This window comes from Mytilus galloprovincialis, chromosome 7, assembly GCF_965363235.1.
Source record: "Mytilus galloprovincialis chromosome 7, xbMytGall1.hap1.1, whole genome shotgun sequence".
NCBI classification, from domain to species: Eukaryota; Metazoa; Mollusca; class Bivalvia; order Mytilida; family Mytilidae; genus Mytilus; species Mytilus galloprovincialis.
The window spans coordinates 82,434,758-82,460,464 of NC_134844.1; the positions used below are offsets into that span (position 1 = coordinate 82,434,758).

A 25,707-nucleotide genomic window follows, 5' to 3' on the forward strand; every position below is an offset into this window, starting at 1 on the left:
CCCAAATAAGCATTATTCTTGGTTTTTGCACCATAACTTTAGTATAAGTAAATAGAAATCTATGAAATTTAAACACAAGGTTTATGACCATAAAAGGAAGGTTGGGTTTGATTTTGGGAGTTTTGGTCCTAAAAGTTTAGGAAAAAGGGGCCCAAAGGGTCCAAAATTGAACTTTGTGTGATTTCATCAAAAATTGAATAATTGGGGTTCTTTGATATGCTGAATTTAAAAATGTACTTAGATTTTTAATTATTGGCCTAGTTTTCAAGTTGGTCCAAATGGGGGTCCAAAATTAAACTTTGTTTGATTTCATCAAAAATTGAATAAATGGGTTCTTTGATATGCCAAATCTAACTGTGTATGTAGATTCTTAATTTTTGGTCCAGTTTTCAAATTGGTCTACATTAAGGTCCAAAGGGTCCAAAATTAAACTAAGTTTGATTTTAACAAAAATTAAATTCTTGGGCTTATTTGATATGCTTTATCTAAATATGTACTTTGATTTTTGATTATGGGCCCAGTTTTCAAGTTGGTCCAAATCAGGATTCCATATCAAGTATTGTGCAATAGCAAGAAATTTTCAATTGCACAGTATTGCACAATAGCAAGAAATATCTAATGGCACAATATTGTGCAATAACAATTAATTTTCAATTGGAGTTATCTTTCTTTGTATAGAATAGTAGTTGATAATATATGTTGGAAATTTGCCAGACATGACTATGATGTCATTTTCTATTTTTATTTGCCAATAACTTCATTGGAAATTTGCCAATATAAAATGTTGCTGATGAAGCTTTTTTTCCTTATTTTATCTAAAATGTTTTTAGATAATGTATGTTGGACATTTGCCAGACATGACTATGATGTCATTTTCTATTTTTATTTGCCAATAACTTTATGTAAATATAACTTCATTGGAAATTTGCCAATATAAAATGTTGCTGATGAAGTTTTTTTTATTGTTTTATACAATAAACAATGTATATTCACTTTTACTACCAACCAATCTTTACCATTCAGTGATAACAAGCACTTTATTTTACATTTTAATATTTTATGATGTATTTAAAAGAGTAGTTATTGTTGCAAACTCCATTAGAAATTTGAATTGATATCAGTTTTGGAAAAAGGGAAACGGGGATGTGAAAAAAAGGGGGGGGGGGTTAAATTTTTCTCATTTCAGATTTCATAAATAAAAAGAAAATTTCTTCAAACATTTTTTTGAGAGGATTAATATTCAACAGCATAGTGAATTGCTCAAAGGCAAAAAAAACCTTTTAAGTTCATTAGACCACATTCATTCTGTGTCAGAAACCTATGCTGTGTCAACTATTTAATTTTAGATTTAAAAAGTTTGAAGAAGAAATCTTTAATTGATTTGTAAAATCTTGACATTTGTTTTGTGTAAAAAAAACCCATGTAATGTCAAAATTTGATCACAATCCAAATTCAGAGCTGTATCACGCTTGAATGTTTTGTCCATACTTGCCCCAACTGTTCAGGGTTCGACCTCTGCGGTCGTATAAAGCTGCGCCCTGCGGAGCACCTGTTTTTTTCTGAGACAATTTCATGATTTTACGTAATTGAAAGAATATTAATAGATCTTAATAACAACCAACCTTTTACTCGGTTATCCACGTGCTTAAACAAACGTATGTGTAATGCCTCTGCAGCAAGATTGTTAATTTAGTGTATAATAGTTTTTGTAACATATGAAATGAAAACAACTACATGCCAAGAAATCCTAGCTAAAAATTCCGGTGGACCTCCTACGGCACCACATACTGATAGATACAGATTTAATTTCACTCAATAAATTAATTTATGACCTTTATGTACGTGTCGCTTAGAACACGACCATATACCAAATGGTCAATATTAATCAATTTGCTCTATGGGATATTTGCAGAGTTTCGACGGAGGCAATTTCTTGGCATGACTGGCATGAGGGAAGAATGGCCATATTAGGCGGATCCAGGGGGTGCCCCCCCCCCTTTCGTGGGAAAATTTGGTTGATTATATAGGGAATCATTGACGCATGACTGGAGCGAGCCCCTTTTTATGTCAGTCAGCGCCCCCACCGCCCTTAGGAAAAGTTCTGAATCCGCCACTGATGGCTATATAACACCAGCAACAATTTTACTATATTGTTAGTGCCGGTGAAATAGCCATTTCTATACAAATACGCTATTTCACGCGCCGACTTGAATTTTTATATAGGCAGTGGCTATTTGACCGGCACCGGCTAAATAGCAAATTTGCTATTTGACCGGCACCGGCAAAATAGCAAATTTGCTATTTAGCCGGCACTGAATAAAACTTCATTGATGTAATAAGTAGAAAATAAAAAAGCTTAATAATAATTTAAAATCATTTTATCACAATATCAAGCATTAAAAATACAGTACAATAAAAAATAATAATATTGAAGATGTGTAAAATCTATGGTTTAAATATCCTGCCATGCTATAAAAATAGTGTTATGTAAAACTACACCGTACATCTTAAAAAAGACAATATTAAAAGTTGTTTGCTACGAATTTCAAAAGGACACATGATTTAACATTTGCAATTGTTACAAAACCAATTCTTTGCCTTTGGAAGTTGTTTTAATCTAGCACAAGATAAATGTTGCCACTCCAAACAGGAACTTCACATTACACTGGCTTCCTTTGAATCTGCATCATGTGTGCATATGTTGCATATGTAGGTAGGGTTCTTTTTCTTCTCTTTATAAACGCTCTTAATAGCTTCTCATGCATCTTTTCGACAATAATTAAATCAATGTTTACAACAACCCATTTGCCAATTACCGATTTGATTCTATTATGACACACTTTTTAAGACTTTTGTTTGTTTGTTTCTCTGTCCTATATTTTCTCCTATTTATCTGTTTATTTATTGTAACCCTGTCGTGTAATGTTGTCATATTAATGTTATAATTAACCACGTAATTAACACTGTCATTAAAGCGGGAGGTTTGGCATGCCACAAAACCAGGTTCAACCCACCATTTTTTCATAAAATGCCCTGATTTCTTTGGAACTTTTCTTATGAAATGGCACACAATTGCTTTTTCGGGTACTCTTTTTTTGAAGACCGATGACAGTTTGGGTCAAACCTTTTGGCCTTCCACGTTTCTTCATATTTGGTGGAAGTAATATATGCGAAACACACGATCCACAAAGTTCAACTGGAATCCAATAGGTGTTCTTCTTGTTGAGCAGTATCTCGTTCTTCTTCTTGCGAAACTAGTTTTCGTGATTTTTCGAATATATGAACATTATCAATGAACATTATCAGTATCATTTTCCTTATTGTCTGTTACATTTATATCATCATCATGTAACAGAATTTGTGTCTCCCTGTGTTTTGTGCTTTGAGAAATTTTGAAAACGAATGTTGAATGTTGAAAACGAATGTTGAATGTTGAAAACGAATGTTGAATGTTGAAAACGAATGTTAAATATGGAAATCGAATGTTGAAAACGAATGTTGAATGTTGCAAACGAATGTTGAATGTTGAAAACGAATGTTGAAAATTGAAAATCGAATGTTGAAAACGAATGTTGAATGTTGAAAACGAATGTTGAATGTTGAAAATGAATGTTGAAAGTTGAAAATCGAATGTTCAAAACGAATGTTGAATGTTGAAAACGAATGTTGAATGTTGAAAACGAATGTTGAATGTTGAAAACGAATGTTAAAAGTTGAAAATAGAATGTTGAAAACGAATGTTGAATGTTGAAAACGAATGTTGAAAACGAATGTTGAATGTTGAAAACGAATGTTGAAAGTTGAAAATCGAATGTTGAAAACGAATGTTGAATGTTTAAAACGAATGTTGAATGTTGAAAACGAATGTTGAATGTTGAAAACGAATGTTGAAAGTTGAAAACGAATGTTGAAAGTTGAAAATCGAATGTTGAAAACGAATGTTGAATGTTGAAAACGAATGTTGAATGTTGAAAACGAATGTTGAAAGTTGAAAATCGAATGTTGAAAACGAATGTTGAATGTTGAAAACGAATGTTGAATGTTGAAAACGAATGTTGAATGTTGAAAACGAATGTTGAATGTTGAAAACGAATGTTGAAAGTTGAAAATCGAATGTTGAAAACGAATGTTGAATGTTGAAAACGAATGTTGAATGTTGAAAATCGAATGTTGAACACGAATGTTGAATGTTGAAATCGAATGTTGAATGTTGAAATCGAATGTTGAAAAAAAAAAAAAAAAAAAATTTGAATGTTGAATGTTGAATATTGAAATCGAATGTTGAATGTTGAAATCGAATGTTGAATGTTGAAAATGGATACAACAAAAAAAAAAAAAAAAAAAAAAAAAAAAATTTGAATGTTGAATATTGAAATCGAATGTTGAATGTTGAAATCGAATGTTGAATGTTGAAAATGGATACAACAACAAATAAAAAAAAAAAAAAAAAAATTTGAATGTTGAATTTTGAATATTGAAATCGAATGTTGAAAATTGAAATCGAATGTTGAATATCGAAATCGAATGTTGAATGTTGAAAATGGATTCAAGAAAAAAAAAAAAAAAAAAAAAAAAAAAGAAAATTGAAAGTTGAATGTTGAATGTTGAATATTGAACCAACTTGACATCCGTAACTACTTGTCAGATTTACTTAGGGTTTCATAAAATGTTAGACTAATATGTCTAGGTGAGCCATCTATCGTTCATTTGTGCATTGGGGTTTATTAAGGGGTATTTTGGGGGGCAGAAAGAAGGGAGGGGTTTACTATAGAACCCTATTGGATTTTATTTTCTAAAATTTTCAAATGAATACAACTTGAAAACTGTAAGTGATAGATACATGCAGTCTCCAGAAATGATTAAAGGACAAAAAAACCAATCACATGAAATATAGGGGAGTCCCTGGGGGGTCATCCCTACCCCCTTCAATTCGAGAATATGCTTTTAACTTGTAAACGGTCCAGATCCCCACCCCTAAACGATATATATTCTTGTATGGGACAATAAAACTAATCAAATGAAATTAAATAAAAGTTCCTGGGGGTCACCCCCAACCCGTTCAATTTGAGAATGTACTATTATCTTGAAAACGGTCCAGATCCCCACCCCTAAACCATATATATTCTTGAATAGGACGATAAAACAAATCAAACGAAATTAGATGGAAGTCCCCGGGGGTCATCCCCACCCCCGTTCAATTTTAGAATGTGCTATTACCTTGTAAACGGTCCAGATCGCCACCCCTAAACCATATATATTCTTGTAGGGGACAATAAAACTAATCAAATGAAATTAAATGGAAGTTCCTGGGGGTCACCCCCACCCCGTTCAATTTGAGAATGTACTATTATCTAGTAAATGGTCCAGATCCCCACCCCTAAACCATATATTTTCTTGTAGGGGACAATAAAACAAATGAAATGAAATAAAAGGAAAGTCCCTAGGGGGCCACCCCACCCCCTCTTGTTTGAAAACTTATAAACGGTCAACATCCCCACCCCTAAACTATATATATTCTTGTAAGGGACAATAAAACTAATCAAAAGAAATTAAATGGAAGTTCCTGGGGTCACCCCACCCCGTTCAATTTGAGAATGTACTATTATCTTGTAAATGGTCCAGATTCCCACCCCTAAACCATATATATTCTTGTAGGGGCCAATAAAACAAATGAAATGAAATAAAAGGAAAGTCCCTAGTGGGTCAGCCCACCCCCTCTTGTTTGAAAACTTGTAAACGGTCAACCTCCCAACCCCTAAACTATATATATTCTTGTAAGGAACAATAAAACTAATCAAATGAAATTAAATGGAAGTTCCTTGGGTCACCCCCACCCCGTTCAATTTGAGAATGTACTATTATCTTGTAAATGGTCCAGATCCCAACCCCTAAACCATATATGTTCTTGTAGGGGACAATAAAACAAATAAAATGAGATAAAAGGGAAGTCCTGAGGGGGTCATCCCACCGTTCCATCACTCGCTTATAATTAGCTTATAATACGTGTATCATACGTTGCACCTTTTAAAACATGATTTTCAATTGTTTTGTTGTCTCTGGTGGTAGATTTGGGTTCTTAGAGGTGATATAACTCTATAAGCGCATATGTACCCGTTCATTTGATTTGATTTTTTGTCCCATACAAGAATATATATGGCTTACTGGTGGGGATCTCCACCATTTACAAGTATTCAAACAGGAAGGGGTGGTGGTGACCCCCAGGGACTTTTCCTACATTTCATTTTATTTGTTTTATTGTCCCCTACAAGAATATATATGGTTTAGGGGTGGGGATGTTGACCGTTTACAAGTTTTAAAACAAGAGGGGGTGGGATGACCCCCTCAGGACTTCCCTTTTATCTCATTTTATTTGTTTTATTGTCCCCTTCAAGAACATATATGGTTTAGGGGTGGGGATCTGGACCATTTACAAGATAATAGTACATTCTCAAATTGAACGGGGTGGGGGTGACCCCAAGGAACTTCCATTTAATTTCATTTGATTAGTTTTATTGTCCCTTACAAGAATATATATAGTTTAGGGGTGGGGATGTTGACCGTTTACAAGTTTTCAAACAAGAGGGGGTGGGCTGACCCCCTAGGGACTTTCCTTTTATTTCATTTCATTTGTTTTATTGTCCCCTACAAGAATATATATGGTTTAGGGGTGGGAATCTGGACCATTTACAAGATAATAGTACATTCTCAAATTGAACGGGGTGGGGGTGACCCCCAGGAACTTCCATTTAATTCATTTGATTAGTTTTATTGTCCCTTACAAGAATATATATAGTTTAGGGGTGGGGATGTTGACCGTTTATAAGTTTTCAAACAAGAGGGGTGGGGTGGCCCCCTAGGGACTTTCCTTTTATTTCATTTCATTTGTTTTATTGTCCCCTACAAGAAAATATATGGTTTAGGGGTGGGGATCTGGACCATTTACTAGATAATAGTACATTCTCAAATTGAACGGGGTGGGGGTGACTCCCAGGAACTTCCATTTAATTTCATTTGATTAGTTTTATTGTCCCCTACAAGAATATATATGGTTTAGGGGTGGGGATCTGGACCGTTTACAAGATAATAGCACATTCTAAAATTGAACGGGGGTGGGGATGACCCCCGGGGACTTCCATCTAATTTCGTTTGATTTGTTTTATCGTCCTATTCAAGAATATATATGGTTAAGGGGTGGGGATCTGGACCGTTTTCAAGATAATAGTACATTCTCAAATTGAACGGGTTGGGGGTGACCCCCAGGAACTTTTATTTAATTTCATTTGATTAGTTTTATTGTCCCATACAAGAATATATATCGTTTAGGGGTGGGGATCTGGACCGTTTACAAGTTAAAAGCATATTCTCGAATTGAAGGAGGTAGGGATGACCCCCAGGGACTCCCCTATATTTCATATGATTTGTTTTATTGTCCTTTAATCATTTCTGGAGACTGCATGTATCTATCACTTACAGTTTTCAAGTTATATTCATTTGAAAATTTTAGAAAATAAAATCCCATAGGGTTCTATAGTAAACCCCTCCCTTCTTTCTGCCCCCCAAAATACCCCTTAATAGACCCCAATGCACAAATGAACGATAGATGGCTTACCTAGACATATTAGTCTAACATTTTATGAAACCCTAAGTAAATCTGACAAGGAGTTTTGGAGAAATGCTGCGGACAAGTTCATTTTTAAAGTGGCGGAAGAAGAAGAGGAAGAAGAGGAAAAAGAAGAAGAATAAAAATAATAAGAACTGAGCAAAAACAATAAGTCACAAATAGGTAACGAATAGGGAATAGGGAATAGGTAACGAATAGGTAACACATAGGGAATAGGGAATAGGTAACGAATAGGAAATAGGGAATAGGTAACGAATAGGTAACGAATAGGGAATAGGGAATAGGTAACGAATAGGTAACGAATAGGGAATAGGGAATAGGTAACGAATAGGGAATAGGGAATAGGTAACCAACTTGACGTCCATTCACAACTCTTGATATCTATATTCAGGTGAATCATTCTGGAGAATGCTGAAACAGTCCTCTTTTGAAATATACCACTTGTCTTGAGGTCTCGTTCTGTTCGCAAAGAATTTAAGGCGATCAGAAAGTGTTCAGCAAAATCTGGTAATGTGGAGTAGTGATGTGTAGTACAGATTTTTTATAAATATTTTTTAGTAAAAAATATATAGTAATGTTACATACAAATGTGTTTTCATGCTTTTAATTAATATTATAAAGTTATAAATTATTTATTTATGAACATCTTTTTTATTCTCTATTAATCACATCAATGAACAGTTTTATTCAGTGCCGGCTAAATAGCAAATTTGCTATTTTGCCGGTGCCGGTCAAATAGCAAATTTGCTATTTAGCCGGTGCCGGTCAAATAGCCACTGCCTTTTATATATTTTATAATCGGAGGCTGAGCCGGCAAAGTAGTAAATTTGTATACGTATGCTTTCTATCCTTTCTTAACTGGCATCTAAACTGGCTAGAGTTGTTCGTCATCTGGTGTTGGGGAAAAAGCTACTGACAAAAATTGGATGCAGGACATTTTAGCGAAAAAAATTGAACTACTAGGGGACATTTGAGCCCGACATAAGAGCCCATTTTACCTAGTTGAATAATACTCTCGTAGCTTTGGCCAGAATTTCCGTGTAATTCAAAGCGAACAAAAAATGGTCCAGAGTCGTTCCATGCCCATTATAATGATCAATGTTAACTTATAGTTGTCACCCAGCTATTTGCGTGTTTATTGATACTATTATCAAATTGCAAACAACAACATACATAAAAATACGAAATACAGACAAATGTACACCTCAATCTAGACCTGATAAAGATAAAGAAGAGTTCCTAATTCAACAGTGTTGTACAGTCCATTGCCCATTACGTACGTTCTCTAGGATATCAATTCCAGGTTAGAACGAACTTTTAACAGGGGCGGATCCAGGATTTTGGAAAGGGGGGTGAAGGTTTTAAAGATCGCCGAGGTGGAGTTGACCAGTGCGTCGAAAAAACGTCACTCAGTCATTTTGAAATTCAAATTACTATCACAAATTGCTTAGGCTGAGCATGACAATCTTAACACCTTCAAGGCGACACAGGATTGAGCAAGAAAGTATTGACTTCTATATCATTATTCCACCAAACAGTAATACTCTATATTAGTACACTCTCATGAGTTCCTCAGCAATATTATTTACCTACGAAAACATGTTTAACTCGTAGCGCCCTATGATCGGCATCCTATTTCAAAATAACAGTTGAATAATGATCCCCAGTCAGTATAAGATATAGATTTAAAGTCTTAAGTACGAACCATTTGATTTGAGAGATAAAAAATTGAGTCTGATTTTTGCATTAAACAAAAATTCTGGCCGCATCTCGATTGAAAACAATAATCTTGTCCATTTTTTTGCTACTAGAAACGAAAATCCAACAGCCTTATTTAGCAGACATTAGACATTTTTTTGTTTTTTTCTTAGTCATAAACCCATTATATGATTTCCGCTAATTCGAAAGGGCAAATATATGTACATCCTTCAAGCAACAGCGGCAAAAAATATTATGGTTCAAATTCATCAGACTTCCTTCACGAATGGATGGGTGTTCCATATATGTGAAAAATCATATGTTTCTATAAGCGGTGTACATTGTATTCCATAAGAGCGATCATCATAATAGTATGTTAAACTTTTCCCCTGTACCATGTCAGATGAATATATCGATCATCATTATAGTATGTTAAACTTTTTCCCTGTACCATGTCAGTTGAATATATCGATCATCATAATAGTATGTTAAACTTTTTCCCTGTACCATGTCAGTTGAATATATCGATCATCATAATAGTATGTTAAACTTTTCCCCTGTACCATGTCAGTTGAATATATCGATCATCATAATAGTATGTTAAACTTTTTCCCTGTACCATGTCAGTTGAATATATCGATCATCATAATAGTATGTTAAACCTTTCCCCTGTACCATGTCAGTTGAATATATCGATCATCATAATAGTATGTTAAACTTTTTCCCTGTACCATGTCAGTTGAATATATCGATCATCATAATAGTATGTTAAACTTTTCCCCTGTACCATGTCAGTTGAATATATCGATCATCATAATAGTATGTTAAACTTTTCCCCTGTACCATGTCAGTTGAATATATCGATCATCATAATAGTATGTTAAACTTTTCCCCTGTACCATGTCAGTTAAATATATCGATCATCATAATAGTATGTTAAACCTTTCCCCTGTACCATGTCAGTTGAATATATCGATCATCATAATAGTATGTTAAACTTTTCCCCTGTACCATGTCAGTTGAATATGTCAAATAATTTTGGTAAATCCTGTTATACTCTGATACAGCATTGTTCTTTAACATAAATGGTCAAAGTAAAAATAAATCTTCAGTTTCTACAAATTTATTTCATTTGAAAACAGAAAATAGCACCAATGATGCAATAAATAGTACATAAGTATTTACAATGAATATATTTTAAAAAAAAAGTTGACTCCTCTTAGACCAGTGAAAACACGTAATCCAATCTTTGGTGTGTATATCTGAATGAACCTACAAAGGGGTAGGGCCTATTTCCCCTACATTTGTTTTATTCAGACCAGAAAGTCGGAGGCGGATTAAGGGGGAGGGCCTTTTTGGGAAAAAATTTTGTTGCTTATATAGGGAATCACTGAAGCGTGACTGGAGCGGACCCCCTCTTAGGCAGTCCCACTTATGAAAATTTCTAGATCCGCCAGTAAAAGTTGTTGATACATACTGGAATTTGAATATTTAAAACAGTAGATGTAAATATTAAATAACATATTATTATTAACAGATTATTTGATGACTTAACAATTATCAATAACAACATCTACTATAAAATAATGTTGCCAGATACAATTTGAGACATTATGGCAAATTTTACATGTTTTTGTAAAAAAATAATTGAATGAACTTTATTTTTACTGTACCTTTATTGGTCAATAAATTCATACATATAAATGCCTTAATAAGTCTCATAAAATATGATGTAAGATCCATATACCCTTATTCAGACAGGCCTTCCTTTATATTATGTTTTATTTTTATTTCAAACTCCTAGCTATTTCACTGAAAATCAAAACTAAAATGTAAACATTCAAAACCTCCTTCACATATATGCTTATAAAAGGCTTATTCTAAATAGAATGTCTTCAAAAAAGCATACTTATCGGAATAAATAAGCAAACAAAACCTTACAAAGCTAAAAAGTTGATAAAGCTTAAAGTAAAAGTACACAGAGCTTTAATTAATTATCTAAAATAAAAAGTTGTCGGTTCTATACCACTTATGAGTTTTCAGTCCCCAAGGCATGCATCGTCTGCCTCTTTGTTTGAAAACAATTGAATACAATATTGCCCACTCGAACTCTCCTTAAAATTAACAATCCTGATAGAAGAAAAATATTGTTCTCAGAAATCCGAATAATTTTACTAAAAACAAAACATTGTTCAGCTGTAAAATAAAAAACCACAACAATTTTCACTATCATGCAGTCAACATAAAAAGCAACAATAAAGATTTATCATTTGTTATGAAAGGTGGGTAGACAACATTTTACTTCTTAAATCATTTGACAAAGAATCATCCATTCGTTTAACAAGTCTTTTCATACTAGCACTAAATTTCCTCTGTTTCTCCTCAATCTTATTGTTTTTGTTTTGTTTTACACACTTTGAAATCTCTATGGTAACATTTTTCTGTTCATTAATTTTGTCATTTTTATTGTTTGTTTTTAAATCGAAAGAAGTTTTTTTATGTAATATTTGATCTTTAGTTTTGGAATCCAGTTCTTTGCTAGAGTTTTCAGACGATGTACTGGTTTGGCTTGATCTACTACTCCTAACCGTTATTCCCATTTTCTCAAAACTTGATCCTTTTAAAACTCGTTTTTGTCGCTTTAATCTTTCAATTTTTGCTTTCTGAAGTTTATCATCAACATATTCATTTTTGCTTTTCTTTTTGGCCAAATTTTTAGGTTTACAATTTTTACTGAATCCAGCAACTCCACTATCATTTGAAACATCATCATCGAAGTCCTCCTCTTTCAGGTCAGCCAATTCTGTTTCCTTCAGATTAACATTTAAATCATCATTCACAAATACATCATCACTTTTCCTGGTTCTGTAAGATTCTTCCACAGCATCTTCCCAGAACCGAGACTCTGTTATACTTTCAAGCAGAGAAATTTTTCCGATTGCACCAACTGCTATAGTTTTCGGTTTGCTATGTTCTAAATGAGGAACAGGTAAATTTTCAATGTCAATAATTTCCTTTTTGGGTTTTGTGTATATCTCAGGATTCCTGGGACTCATTACACCTGGACTAGGTATATCATCTTCAAACCAAGCACTTTTATTAGTTTTTACTTCAACAGAATTTAAGTCTTGTTCAACAGAGTTAAAGTCGTGTTCGTCTGAATTATTCAATACTGACGTAAATGTAAATTCTAAAGCAGGTGGGGATTTCACAATTTGCCTCTGAGAATGTGTCAGCCTTTTCTCTAATTTACTTTTGCTCAAAATTTTCTTAAAATTGTCAACTTTATCATTCAAACCTGTTTCCTGAGCAGATTTGTCGCACATAGTTTTGTTATTTTCAGTTTTAAAAGACACAGATGTATTTTCACCTGTTAGGTTCTGAATACATTTGTTATGTCCATAGATATTCGCAGTTTGATTGTGTTTAAGACTAGATCTAATTCTATGACTCTCATTACAATTTTGATGAGAACTCTGCTGTAAAATTGACGTGCCATTTAACGACCTTTCTCCTGAAAACATTTCCTTATCTGAATGTAATGTTTGTTTTAAAGACATACTCCTTTCTCTGGCCGTTTCATGGGACTCTTCAGAACCATTTATTAATTTTCCGTCCTTTTTAGAGTTTTTCTCTAAAACGTTTTGAGACTCAAATGGTTTAGGACAACTCATTTTCTGCTCAAAGATTTGAGACTTGTCATTCAAAGACTTAAATGTGTTGAGATCTGGTGACTTTGCTAAACTTTCGGCAGAAGACCCACTGCCAAGTTTGTCCTCCATACTTCCATATCCAGTATCCACAGTTTTACAAGAATCTGCAGGACTCTCTGTTATCATATTAGTGACAGCTTCAGCGTCAGTTCCACTTGGCTGAAGATTTCCTGGTGCTGTGAATGGGCGCATGTCTTGATTAATAGGTTTCTGAACTTCTTCCTTCTTTGTAAAGCGATGTACAAAGTCTCCTTTGACCTTTTTTACTGGTGCATTTGTTCTTTCTACAAGTTTTTTATGCAATCTTCCATGATAGGAGTTTTCAAAAGATGGTGCAACCAAAACAAAATGGCTTCCTTTTTTATGTTTGATATTATGCCAACCTCTGAATCTGAAAATAAATAGATAAACTTATTTCAGAGTAAATACTTATTATTTGGATTCGTTAGCTTTGTTCTTCTGGAATATAAATCTTTAATACAAATAGTGTCTGCTGATTAAAATTGTTTCCTTTCTTTCCAACACTTTCATAGTACTATAACTGAGGAATTCAGTTCTAAAAGGATTGCAATAAAATTGAGAATGGAAATGGGAAGTATGCTTTATTTTTCCACTTTTCACTTTGGTGACTTGACTGTGGTTCTTTTACTGTGTTGGTCAATATTTTTGATCAGAACAGTTTGGTTTCATGAAACAAATTAATTTTTTTGTTTTTTCTAAACTGTAAACCTTTCACTCAAATCAGCAATATATTTGTAGTTATATATATCGAATTTATTCTACTGCCGAAATGCAATTGAAAAAAATTAGCTTTACTTTTTTGTATATAGGAAAATTTTAGTAGTATGTGGTCAATGTAATCGTCCTTCACTATATATAAATTTGCATAGTTGTGGTAGTAATGCATTCTTGGAAATCAAATGAAGTCGTTGTTAAAGGATGACTTATCAATTCTAAGATCACAACAAATTATTTACCTCAAATATTTAAAGACATGGTAGAAAACAAATGTATTAACAATATCATTATTGACATGAACTACGAAGATGTAACAAATCCTGAACAATTATTAAATGAGTCACATATACACAATGCAATGTGGAGAATATACAGGCCACGAAGCACTCAGATATAATTAAGAAAATAATAAAACATTTGATACTACTTAACAAGCAGGCAGAAAGCTTGCATTAAAAAAAATCACTCATAAATCTATGCAAAATAATAATGTTACTCTATAATGATTTAGAAATTCTAGTTCTCACTAAAGTAACAGATAAATGGTTGCTAATAGTAACACCATCCTCTCAGTAATTTATTGTGAACAATACAACCTGAATAAAACAGGAAGCAATCAGTTTATAACAAGGAATTATCTGGACTAAATTCTGAATTCTGGAAATGTATGATGAAGACTTAACCAACTACAGAGGGTCACACATGACTAAATAGTTCAGGTTATTTGTACTTGTATTTCAGTATGAACTTACTAGATCCCTTTGATGAACACTTCTTAATAGATTTATTTTCATCATACATTTCTTAGCAATTTTGAAGAATTTGCAATTGTTCCAGATTCGTGTTTTAAGATAGTAAAAGCTCTGTGAAGCAAACTCATTACTAAAACCATCTAAAAGTGTTTAAAGTGATACCAATGTTAACTTATTGTGATATAATCGCAAATCAATCTAAATATGTTTATGTATATAACTGTGGGTATCCTGCAACATGTAAACAGCTTCCTAAATATAGGGTCGTTTAAAATGATTAACTTTGCCATGTTGTCACAATTACTGTTTTATATTTGATAAAAACTTATCTGATAAAAGAAAACATGATCAAAATTTATAACAACACTTTATATCAAATTTGATGCATTTTATTTGAGAGCATTAATTATCCAAATAAACAAAAATATATCTATAAGTTAACTATAAATTTGACACAATTGGAATCTATATGAATCATGACCTATATGAGACAGCAACTTACTTTTGATATTTGTTCAAAGTGTATCATGTTTCACTGTTATACCGACTGTAGATTATATATAGAAACTGTACTGTAATCATGAATAAATTTTCACCGTGGATATAAGAGTTGAAAAAAATCTTCTGTTGGAAAGATCTTAGTCCCCCAAAATCATAAACAAGAGTGCACACGCTGAAATGTCTCGCCTTCTATACTAATCATTGATATTATGTTGATAGTCCTAAGTATAAAGCTAAGCTTTATAACAATTGTCACATAAACTTAACATTAACCAAGATAACTAAACATAGACCAATGAACCCTGAAAATGAGGTCAAGGTCAGATGAACCATGCCAGGCAGACATGTACAGCTAACAATGCTTCTATACAACATATATAGTTGACCCATTACTTATAGTTTAAGAAAAATAGACCAAAACACAAAACCTTAACACTGTGCAATGAACCGTGAAAATGAGGTCAAGGTCAGATGACACCTGCCAGTTGGAGATGTACACCTTACAGTCCTTCCATACACTGAATATACTAGCCCTATTGCTTATAGTATCTGAGATTTGGACTTGACCACCAAAACTTAACCTTGTTCACTGATCCATGAAATGAGGTCGAGGTCAAGTGAAAACTGTCTGACAGACATGAGGACCTTGCAAGGTACGCACATATCAAATATAGTTATCCTATTACTTATAATAAGAGAGAATTCAACATTACAAAAAATTTGAACTTTTTTTTCAAGTGGTCACTGAACCATGAAAATGAGGTCAAGGACATTGGACATGTGACTGACGGAAACTTCGTAACATGAAGCATCTATATACAAAGTATGAAGCATCCAGGTCTTCCACCTTCTAAAATATAAAGCTTTTAAGAAGTTAGCTAACACCGCCGCCGCCGCCGCCGCCGGATCACTATCCCTATGTCGAGCTTTCTGCAACAAAAGTTGCAGGCTCGACAAAAAACTACATAAATGTAACTCCCTTGGTATTGGGCTTGTTGACAAAAAATGTGAAGGTCGTGGAAATGCCAGAAAAAAAATCAAATCGTTCAAAATGAACTTTGTACAATATTTTAAATAATCAATAGATGTAATGAATTTCAAACTTATGTCACTAAATTCAAATTAAAATATTTTTCATCAGTTGCTAAATTTTCTAAATGAAGAATTAAATAAATACATAAAGTGTTTGTTGTCTAAGTTGATAAAGTTAAAACTAATTAACTAACTGAAACAGGACAAACATTTAGGAACTGACGTCAGATAAATTAACTGCTAAGTTTCAACAATATTATGTTAGTTCAGAGACATAACACAACATATAAAAGTAGTGCTACCTTTGGCAGAGTTTTTTCTGTTCACACACAGTGTAAGACCAGCTGCCTATGATTTTGATGTGCAATACATTTTACTTTGATTGAACTATTTACTCCAAACATTAATTTAGTGATCCCTTAAATGTTATATAAATAAACATGAGATTTTAGTCATTTTACTTTTAATTTTAAATCTAGGACTAGTTTTGGAGAAATATTATTTATATTAACTATTAAGATAAATTTTGCAATGTTTACATGCATTCTGTACATTTGTACTTACTAACCGAAAGATATTTTAGTTTCCTTAATCTCAGAAAGTATACAGATAGAGATATGTACATAGGCTTCAATTATTTATATGCAGTTCTGTATTTTCTAGTTATGCTTTCAAAATCTCTTAAAAAAAAACAAAATATTTCGTTGTGTATACATTTGGATATTTACTAGCTAACCTGTGCTTGGTGCCTTAGGAAAGATTTTAAAGAAGTTCCAATTTTCCCAAAAATGAAAAAAAAATCAACAATTAAAGAGTGGTGTGAAATAGTCTACTTAGAGAGGTTGTTATTAGGGATTAGCTGAATATGGTTAAAAGATCATGTTTTAAAAGGCAAGATATTAATATTACTCAAAAATATTTCATTTATCCGTCAAAAGTAATAGAATTCACTTGTTTTTTAACACTTAAATTTGTTTAATTATACTTAAGTTTTTCTCTACATCTTCCAGAGACAATATATAGGTAACTTGAATTAGTTTTATCTTTCATGTATATTTGTTTGTATATGAATTCAAATTTGTTTAACAAATAGTCAAGTTTTAAAAATGTATTGCTCAGCAACAGAAAGAAAAAGGCTAGCTAAATAACAAGTACCTCTCTGCTAATTTTAAAAGTTTCTGTTTCAACCTGTTTAAAAAAGTATATAAAATTTTTACTGAAACACAAAAGTTGTAACTAAAATTGACATAACGTTACAAGATTACATAAAATTCTGCAAATAAAAAAAGTTTTTTGATTATAATCTGAAATGAAATGAGGTGTGCATATCCTGTAATAAACATGTAATCATAATTGCTGCATATACAGGAGACAAATTACCTGATTAGTCCAAAGAAAACATTATAATCCTTAATGGTTGGTTGATTGGTGGATTCTTAATGCCCAGTGAAGAATATTACATGCATATTCAGACTAATATGAGAGTTTTCTGCTTTACTAACTCTGTGGATTACCAGTCTTTGCTCTTGATGTTTAAGCCATGTGGCAAAGCAGCATTTGTTTTAATCTATTCTAGGATTATCTCCATGACCATGAGCCAATTACCAAAAGACCACCAAGATAGATTGCATACTCTTTTAAAGACATTGTCATATTTCTTTAAATTATTAAATATTAAATTCACACACCTTGGAGAGTGTTTTCTTTCAATTTGAGAATAATTAAATGAATACTTTAATTTTGGAAATTTAATCACCCGAGACAGCACATTACTAAAGTATCAAATTATTTCACAATGGAATAAGACTTTCATGTCTGTTCAAGATAGTTGCTATTCTTAAAGACAATGAGTACTGGGATTGTACTAACCACTTCTAATGTGTCTAGTCATCACTCACAACTACAAAAGTTATTGTCTTCTTTCAAACTTCAGAAAGAAAAAAAACCTTGTTATATACTATTATCTAAATATAACTAATCATCTTTCAAAATCTGAAATTTCAACTTGAAACTTGAAACAACTATTATTGTACATGTAGTTTATAACAAGAGTTTATTTTATAATAGGAAATACATTAATTGTGTCAATTTAAAGATCATTTGATCTTGAATTAAAATTTCACGACAGATGATTTTATTATTAAAACCATAAGGATAAAAATAAATCTTTAAAGACAGTTAAATTATGTTTTCCCAATGGGTTCCTGTTTTAACACCATGAAAGGGAGCAACACATCTTTGGGAATATGCAATCCTTGTAATGTAATCATTATTAGATTTATTAGTGTAATAATTGCAATACTGTAAAATGTTGTATTAAAGGTTGTTACCAAAGTTCACCAGTCAGAACCCCCCCCCCTGTTTTTATTACCTGATTTATATTTAACAATAATAGCACAAAATGTAAAATGTCAAAGCATTTTTTCCTCAAACCTAAATTTCCTCAAACCTAAATGTTTTGGCAGAAGCCTTATTTTAGACCTAATTCTAAAAAATATCAACCTTACAAGAAAAAAGAATATTTTTAATTTCAATGCTACACTTTTTCATAGAAAGCCCTAAAATAGGTTTTAAAATATTGAGATATAAGTTTATTTTTTTTAAAAGTATGTATCACACAAACTCTTAACATAAAGTACCCTGAAAACACTTTTTCAATCAGTTCTTTTGAAAATAACATCACATACAAACTAATACTAATCAACAGGTTATGGAATGTTCCTCATGAAAGGATACTACCAAGATTTATGGGTATTATACCCCATAATAGGAAGCAATCTACAGTGATATAAAACTTATTTTTTTGTATTTTTTTATACGTGTCACACATCCACACAATATTTCTGTCATAGATAGTCTTTGTGGCAAAGTTTTAATTTTAATTGAATGTTTGCCCCATGACAGCAGATATCCTGAAAATTAAAGTTCATATCATCACTGTAAACTGATTCCTGATTTAGTGGTATAATACCAATAAATAGGGATGAAAACCCATTTACAAGAACCTTCCATATCCTATGCAAAACAAAAAAAAACCTGCATGTTTCTCATAAGAAAATATATGCTGCCAAAAGTAAAACTTTTTATTATTTGCATTGGAATGTCAGCAAAAAAGCAACCAACCAATCAATTAAGATTTTACAAACAATTAGTTAGATAACCAATGTCACCTCCCTATCAATCATTGCCCACACTTTTTAATAACAAACTTATTGTATTGTCTTACTTCTGTACCGCTCTGCAAAATAAATCAAATATGTATTTCACTTACCATTAAAAAACAAATTATATATTAATATGAACTGTGAATTCCTTTTCACAAATTCTTCTCAGGTAAAAATGTAAGGACTTAATGGCGTACAAACATATGTCAATGAAGGTCTTCTCTCCAATTAAAATGATTAAACTAAGAAACTCATAAAAGTATTAGGTGACAGGAATATAATGTTATTATAACAGATATTGAGATTATCCTCTGACACCTATTCATCTTGACTAATCATCCGTCCAAGTGATTATATACAAAATGTGTACTGGGTCTTATTGATTTTATTTACTTGCACCCAGTAAACAACAACAAATAGTGTCCTGATTGGGGTATACATTTCAAAGTATATGAACTTTTAACAACCACAAATAAACTGATTTTAAAAATTTAAAATTGTAAAGTTCTCATAGATTCTTATACATTTGTAGAATTTTTACATTTCTGTGGCAGGGAAATTACTATGCTTGTTTGAAGAAACTGAGAGTTTTTTTCATACTGGATATGTTTTCTTAACACAAACTTCAACTTGTTAAACACAAGATCATAAGTGAATTAACTATGATGAGGAGAAGGGGCCATATAATCTACATGGAAATTAGACATGCAAATGCTAATACAACTGCACACCAAATATCATTGACTTAACATAAATGGTTGATCTTAAACTGATCAGTCAAGTGGAAACAAAAAGATGAGGGGTTTTGCTTAAAACTAGTTTAACCCTGCAGCATGTTCATATGCCTTATCAGTGGTTCTCTTTTGTCATTTAGGTAATCTGTTGTTAAAGACAGACCATTGATAGTCACTATTTAAATCATTACAAATTGACCCTACTGAGTTAGTTTTCTCGTTCAAATTGTTTTGTTTATGTCACTTTGGGGCTTATAATAGTTGACTATGTGATATTTGTTTTGCTCATTGTTGAAGGTTTTATCGTGACCTATAGTTGTTAACTTCTATGTCATTTGGTGTCATGTGGAAAGTGGTCGCATTGGCAATCATACCACATCTTATTAATTTTATGTTAACTTAGCAAATGTTTCAAAGTCCAAAGACCATGACTGAGGGGTTGGACCAGATAGTCTATGGAAATGAGATGTACCAGCCCTCATACCACTGCATACCAAATATCACTGACCTACCACTAGTTGTTCTTCATAAACCAATGTCATCACAAACTAATACACTGTTGAAGCCGCCACCATTGATGCCAGAAACAGCATACCTGAATCTCACTTTTAATTCTGTCAAGGTGAGACAAAAGGGGTCAGGTTTTGCTTATATATTATCAAATGCCTCATCATTGGTTGTCTTTTTTCATTAAGGTAATTTTGACAAATGAAATTGATCCATTTAAAAACAAAATCATGAGATTTTTGATATTCTATGATAAAGTTGCAATTCAAGACCATACATAGGCAAAGGTGAACCTTGTCTTTAGAAGACTTCTCTTAAAACATGTGTACTAAGTTTTTATAAAATCAACTCATCCAAATGATACACATGTTAGCTATTAGGTGTCCTTTAGAGACAGTGTCATAATAAATATATCATATGTAAACCCCATCAATGGTATAAAACTGATTGTACCTTGCATCACATATTTTAGCATGTGTTGGAGGAATTCTGTTTGGCGGGTATGCTAACCGATTCACCTCCTTTTGTGTAATCTTTGGCTTTGATGACTGACTAGATACTTTCTTCATCTCTGTAACTTCCCCGTCTTCCTTTTCTGATATATGAAAAGAACAATCAGTAAAAGCTTGTTGTTCTAAAGTTAAATTAAGATCAAGATTGGCTTATTTAAGGTGGCAATGTATATAGCCTAATTATGTACATATTTTTTTCCTAAAAAAAAGTCACAATTTAGAAGCAATAGTCACCATAAATGACAATATATATAATAGGTTTAGTTTATTTACATTAAATCAACCTTTCTATAAATAATCTTTTTCAATGTCTGAAGATTTGACTGTAGAGTTATAAACTTTTGGGAGAATAGCAATAGTTTCTACTAATATCCTGGTGACTATCCAGATCACATGCAAAGTGACCCTTATAAACCTGATCTTCTACTCTCATAAAAAAGGGGCAATGTAAATTGATTGTATTGTTTCAAAGCTCTAAAATGTATTTATATTGCAGTTTTTGTTTAAAAATAAAATCATACTTATATAGAATATAATAAAAAATCTTAAATTGAACTACAATGAGTTTGTGTGTTTTTTAAAGATAAATTTACCATCTCTTTTTCAATGATATATTTTACCTTCCAATCCTACACATTACTGTATTGTTTATTCTAATAAACTTATTTCCCTCTTTCTTTTACAAGAGTGATTTAACTAACCTTCTTGTTGTTTAGTAAGTCTTTCTAGTTGTCCTGGGAAGAAATATTCTATCTCTTTTTCTTTATGATATTCATATCTTCCTTGCTACAATTTAAAAAAAATTCAAGTACTGGTAAATATTTAAATGTTTGATATTCTAAACTTTGAAATCTGAAAATGTCATGATTTGTAAATTTTGTAAATTATGACATTTTTCTTAACAAACACTGGTGAAAATTTAAATAAATAAGCTTTGTTAAATTCCTATAATTACAATAACACAATACTGAGATGTCATAAAGCAATTAAAGAACAGTTACTTCATATACAACAATATCACAATATTGCAATTTAAATGAATTGAGTTTAATTTAGGGGACGACCATTGGATAATCTGAGGGTCCAAGAGGATTTTTTGGGATTGATCATTTCTTTTCATCTGTTTCTGCACATGCTTAATTTTCCCTAGCTTTTCCGCATGAAAATCTATTTTCACTTTTGTACACATTTGTTTCCTGCAATGAGGGGGGATAGGACCTTTATCGGGACTCCGGGATTGGGTGTTTTTAAGCTCGGGATTTCGGGATTGACCCTTTCAGGATCCGGGAATTCTTTTCTTCGAATTTCGGGACCTCAGGATTTCGTGTTTTTAAGCCCGGGATTTCGGGATTTCATGTTTTTAAGCCCAGGATTTCGGGATCAGCACCCCTCCTATCCCCCCTCTGCAATCTGGGTTGCAGAATATTCGTTTGATGCATTAGACTTTTTCTTCCTACAATAATCTGTATATGGTACATGTAAGACCAAACACTGACTCAAAATGATAGTATCTATTTTCTGGCAGCCATTTGGGATTCATGTCTGGGAAATCACATCATATGATTTTGGTGCAAGGGTTTCTTGACGTCAAAATATTTAGTCACTTCAGAATAATAGTAATTCAATATTTTCTATGTGTAGTAAAAGGAAGATTTAAAATTAAAGTTCCATAAATCTGAAAAAGGGAAATCATTTCATGAAGGTGGTTTCAGATTCACAATCATTAGATTATAAATTTCAATAAATTTGTGCAGCCATATATTTTGTGAAATTTTGACAAGAAGATCCAACATAATCCAAAATATTTAAAATGGACAATTATTTTGTGTGAATAATTGATCATATGTTCTTTGACAAATACACCTCATTTTGTTCAATTATAATAATTACCACAGTTTCCATATCAAATTTGAGTTTGTCGTAGTTTTTCTGTGTTTCCTCTAATTCAGCCTCACTGACAGCTTTGGCAGTCCATACTTTTTGTGGAGAGGGAATTTGAGGCTTATCTGACAAGTCTGGTCTTGTTCTTCCTGAAATTATACATAAAATAAATATTTATAGCACTAAAACTTTGTTTAGACTCCAGAGACATTCACCTTAAAAATCATTTATGCCTATATTAAATTTTAGACTTAAGAATAGTCTGACTTGTCTCCAAACATTGATAAATTAACATTCACAAATGATTATTCCTGTAGAAGTGTGGTCAGAACTCTTTCTGGCATGCATGTACATAATGATTCTACCGTAAGTCCGTAACATGAAAACCTAAGGGAAGTCAATAAAGTTTCAGAGGAGATAATTATCAACACAATAATAGGAATGTGCAACATCCTGTAATTACTGGCGTAATTTTTCACAGACTTCAAAGACGAAATTCTACATTTATTCATGTTAAAATATTTGGAAAATGACAAAACAAGAAACATGATTAACTGCATTAAAAGGCTGTCAAATTTAACATATGTTGGCTGGTTCTTCAAAAATGTTCTCAAGTTTAAAATGAATCACTATTGCTAAAATGTATTTTATTTTTGATCATGAAAAGTTATTTTTACTTAAAATGAAACAAAGTATTATGAGCCAAAACTTCAATATGTGTCTTCCTCAAAACCATGGATCTTTTTCAAACCAAGTTTGACATAGGCTGTCTTCCTTAGCTCAAGAGATCCTGTTGTCTTTTTTTTTTTACAATACTGTTATCAGTGTATCTCCTCTTATGAATTTTATATGTCGTTTTAGTATCTACGTCCTCTTTTGATAAACATATGGTTAAAAACAAACATTAGAAACCAAACTTTGTCCAAAATTTCCTTCTATCAATATTCACAGCAACTTTGACCTTTGACCTTATCATCATACAAGCTATTGTGGTCTTTATCACCCCCTATTGGATTATAAAACCAAGTTTGAGAAATATATTTTTTAGGGCTCGATAGGTTTTGTCTAGAAACCGAAATTTTCCAGACAGCATTCGTTATAATATAAACAGAGTTCAAATTTGTCCCATTTTAGTTAAATCATATGTTTCATATGTAATATAAGCCAACATTTAAAATTGTCTATTTGACAATGTACATTAAAGTAACAAGTTTTGAAACAGATTTTAATTCGGATAATTCATATTAGAAACTTTAGCCTAAAACTTACTCATATATATATATATATATATATAGGCAAATATAATGATCTAATATCAGGTTCATTCAGGTGTGTTATTTAAAACAAGAAAGCAATTTCAGATAAAATGAAAAATTGTCTTCAAAGTATTATAATAATTAAATAACTGCCATCATAGAAAATGAGGTCTAAGTTTGTCAGCTTATTGATACATAATATAAATTCAACAAAAGTATACAACTTTTCATTTAAAATTTAACAAACTCGTTAGTTCTATTTACAGAGTATATATAGAATAAGTGACTAAAATTTTGACAGTTATGTCTATACCTAGAAAAAGTTCAAGCAAAGTTAAGCTTTTTGACTCACAAACATTAACTTTTAGAATTAGCAAACTGTAAATTCATTTGTAAAACATATTTTGGACATTTTAACCCAATTGCACAGTTTATATTTAATTAAAATTTGCAGTTTTAGTTGTTAAATCCTGTTGTATATCAATCCCTATATATATTTATATGACATCATCATATATAAGTTGTTCATACAGATTTTCAAATGATTTTTTTGTTTTTGTTGCCGAAATAGACAAATTTGCATTTCCAATTTCAATTTTAGATTTGGTACACAAAAATATAAACAGTACTTTCACATATGAATACTTGCATAAGTGGAGAAACAAAATTTAATAATCAGCCAGGCCAGGGGAACCCCAAAAATAAAAAAGGGTTTGGACTCTTTTTTGGAATTCATTAGAGTCTTGAAAATGACACAAACCATATGTTTCTTTGATTTCTACAAAGTTACTACATTTCCTTTTCTTACAATATAAATGACTTTTATAAATTTTGCCTTTTAAACAGTGTTATTGATAAAAGGCATCTTTAAGGAAGCGTAGTCCAAAAACTTATGTTATGTATTTTAATTGGTTGGGTGGCTAATAATATTGGGTTATTGCATGAATATTGGGGAATATTGTCCCGAGTAGAATTTTATATTGCACAAGCTTGCAAGTGCAATATATGTTCTACGAGGGACAATATTCCCCAATATTCATGCAATAACCCTTTTATTGTATAGCAATATAATATTTAAAAGGAAATATTGGTTTATACTAAGATTTTGTCGTTGATGACGTCATGAATTTTGAAGATTTATTGCACTAGTGCAATATTAGAATTTATTGCACACTAACTTTTGGTTACTTTCTGTGGGAAATATTATATTGCTATACAATAACATAAAATAAAAGATTGTTTAAATAGAGTATTTTGAGGTTTTGAGACATTCTAAAATATGTGTTGATATTAATATGAACTATGTTTAATAGATGTTTTCTAGACTATTCAGGGGCGGATCCAGCCATTTTAAAAAGGAGGGTTCCCATTTCAAGATAAAGGGGGGGGGGTGTCCAACTATATGACCCCATTAAAATGCATTGATCGTCATAAAAAAGGGGGGTTCCAACCCTAGGAACGCCCCCTGGATCCACCACTGCTATCCCCTACCATTGGGCTACTATTAAAGCTGGGTGTTAGTTCCTCATGTAAATGATATGATAAGGGCAGCAGAATGATATCTAGTACCCCTATTAATTAACAAGCAATCCTGTCTA

General features: G+C 32.0%; 1 protein-coding gene across 5 annotated transcripts in view; it reads right to left on the bottom strand.

Annotated features, from left to right (window-relative positions):
• Positions 1 to 10,426: 10,426 nt before the first annotated feature.
• The window catches only part of LOC143083802 (uncharacterized), a 51,432-nt gene continuing 36,151 nt past the window's right edge, over positions 10,427 to 25,707 (bottom strand). For 2 of the 5 annotated variants that reach the window (XM_076260167.1, XM_076260171.1), the window contains 6 exons: positions 22,863 to 23,002; positions 21,674 to 21,758; positions 20,914 to 21,055; positions 19,282 to 19,293; positions 17,211 to 17,243; positions 10,427 to 13,423 (listed from right to left, as the gene is read on the bottom strand). In XM_076260167.1, the coding sequence (XP_076116282.1) occupies positions 11,593 to 13,423; positions 17,211 to 17,243; positions 19,282 to 19,293; positions 20,914 to 21,055; positions 21,674 to 21,758; positions 22,863 to 23,002 (2,243 nt within the window). In that variant the 3' untranslated portion in view covers positions 10,427 to 11,592. The remainder of the gene's footprint in view (positions 13,424 to 17,210; positions 17,244 to 19,281; positions 19,294 to 20,913; positions 21,056 to 21,673; positions 21,759 to 22,862; positions 23,003 to 25,707) is intronic. The other 3 variants (XM_076260168.1, XM_076260169.1, XM_076260170.1) reach the window with 3 other exon arrangements.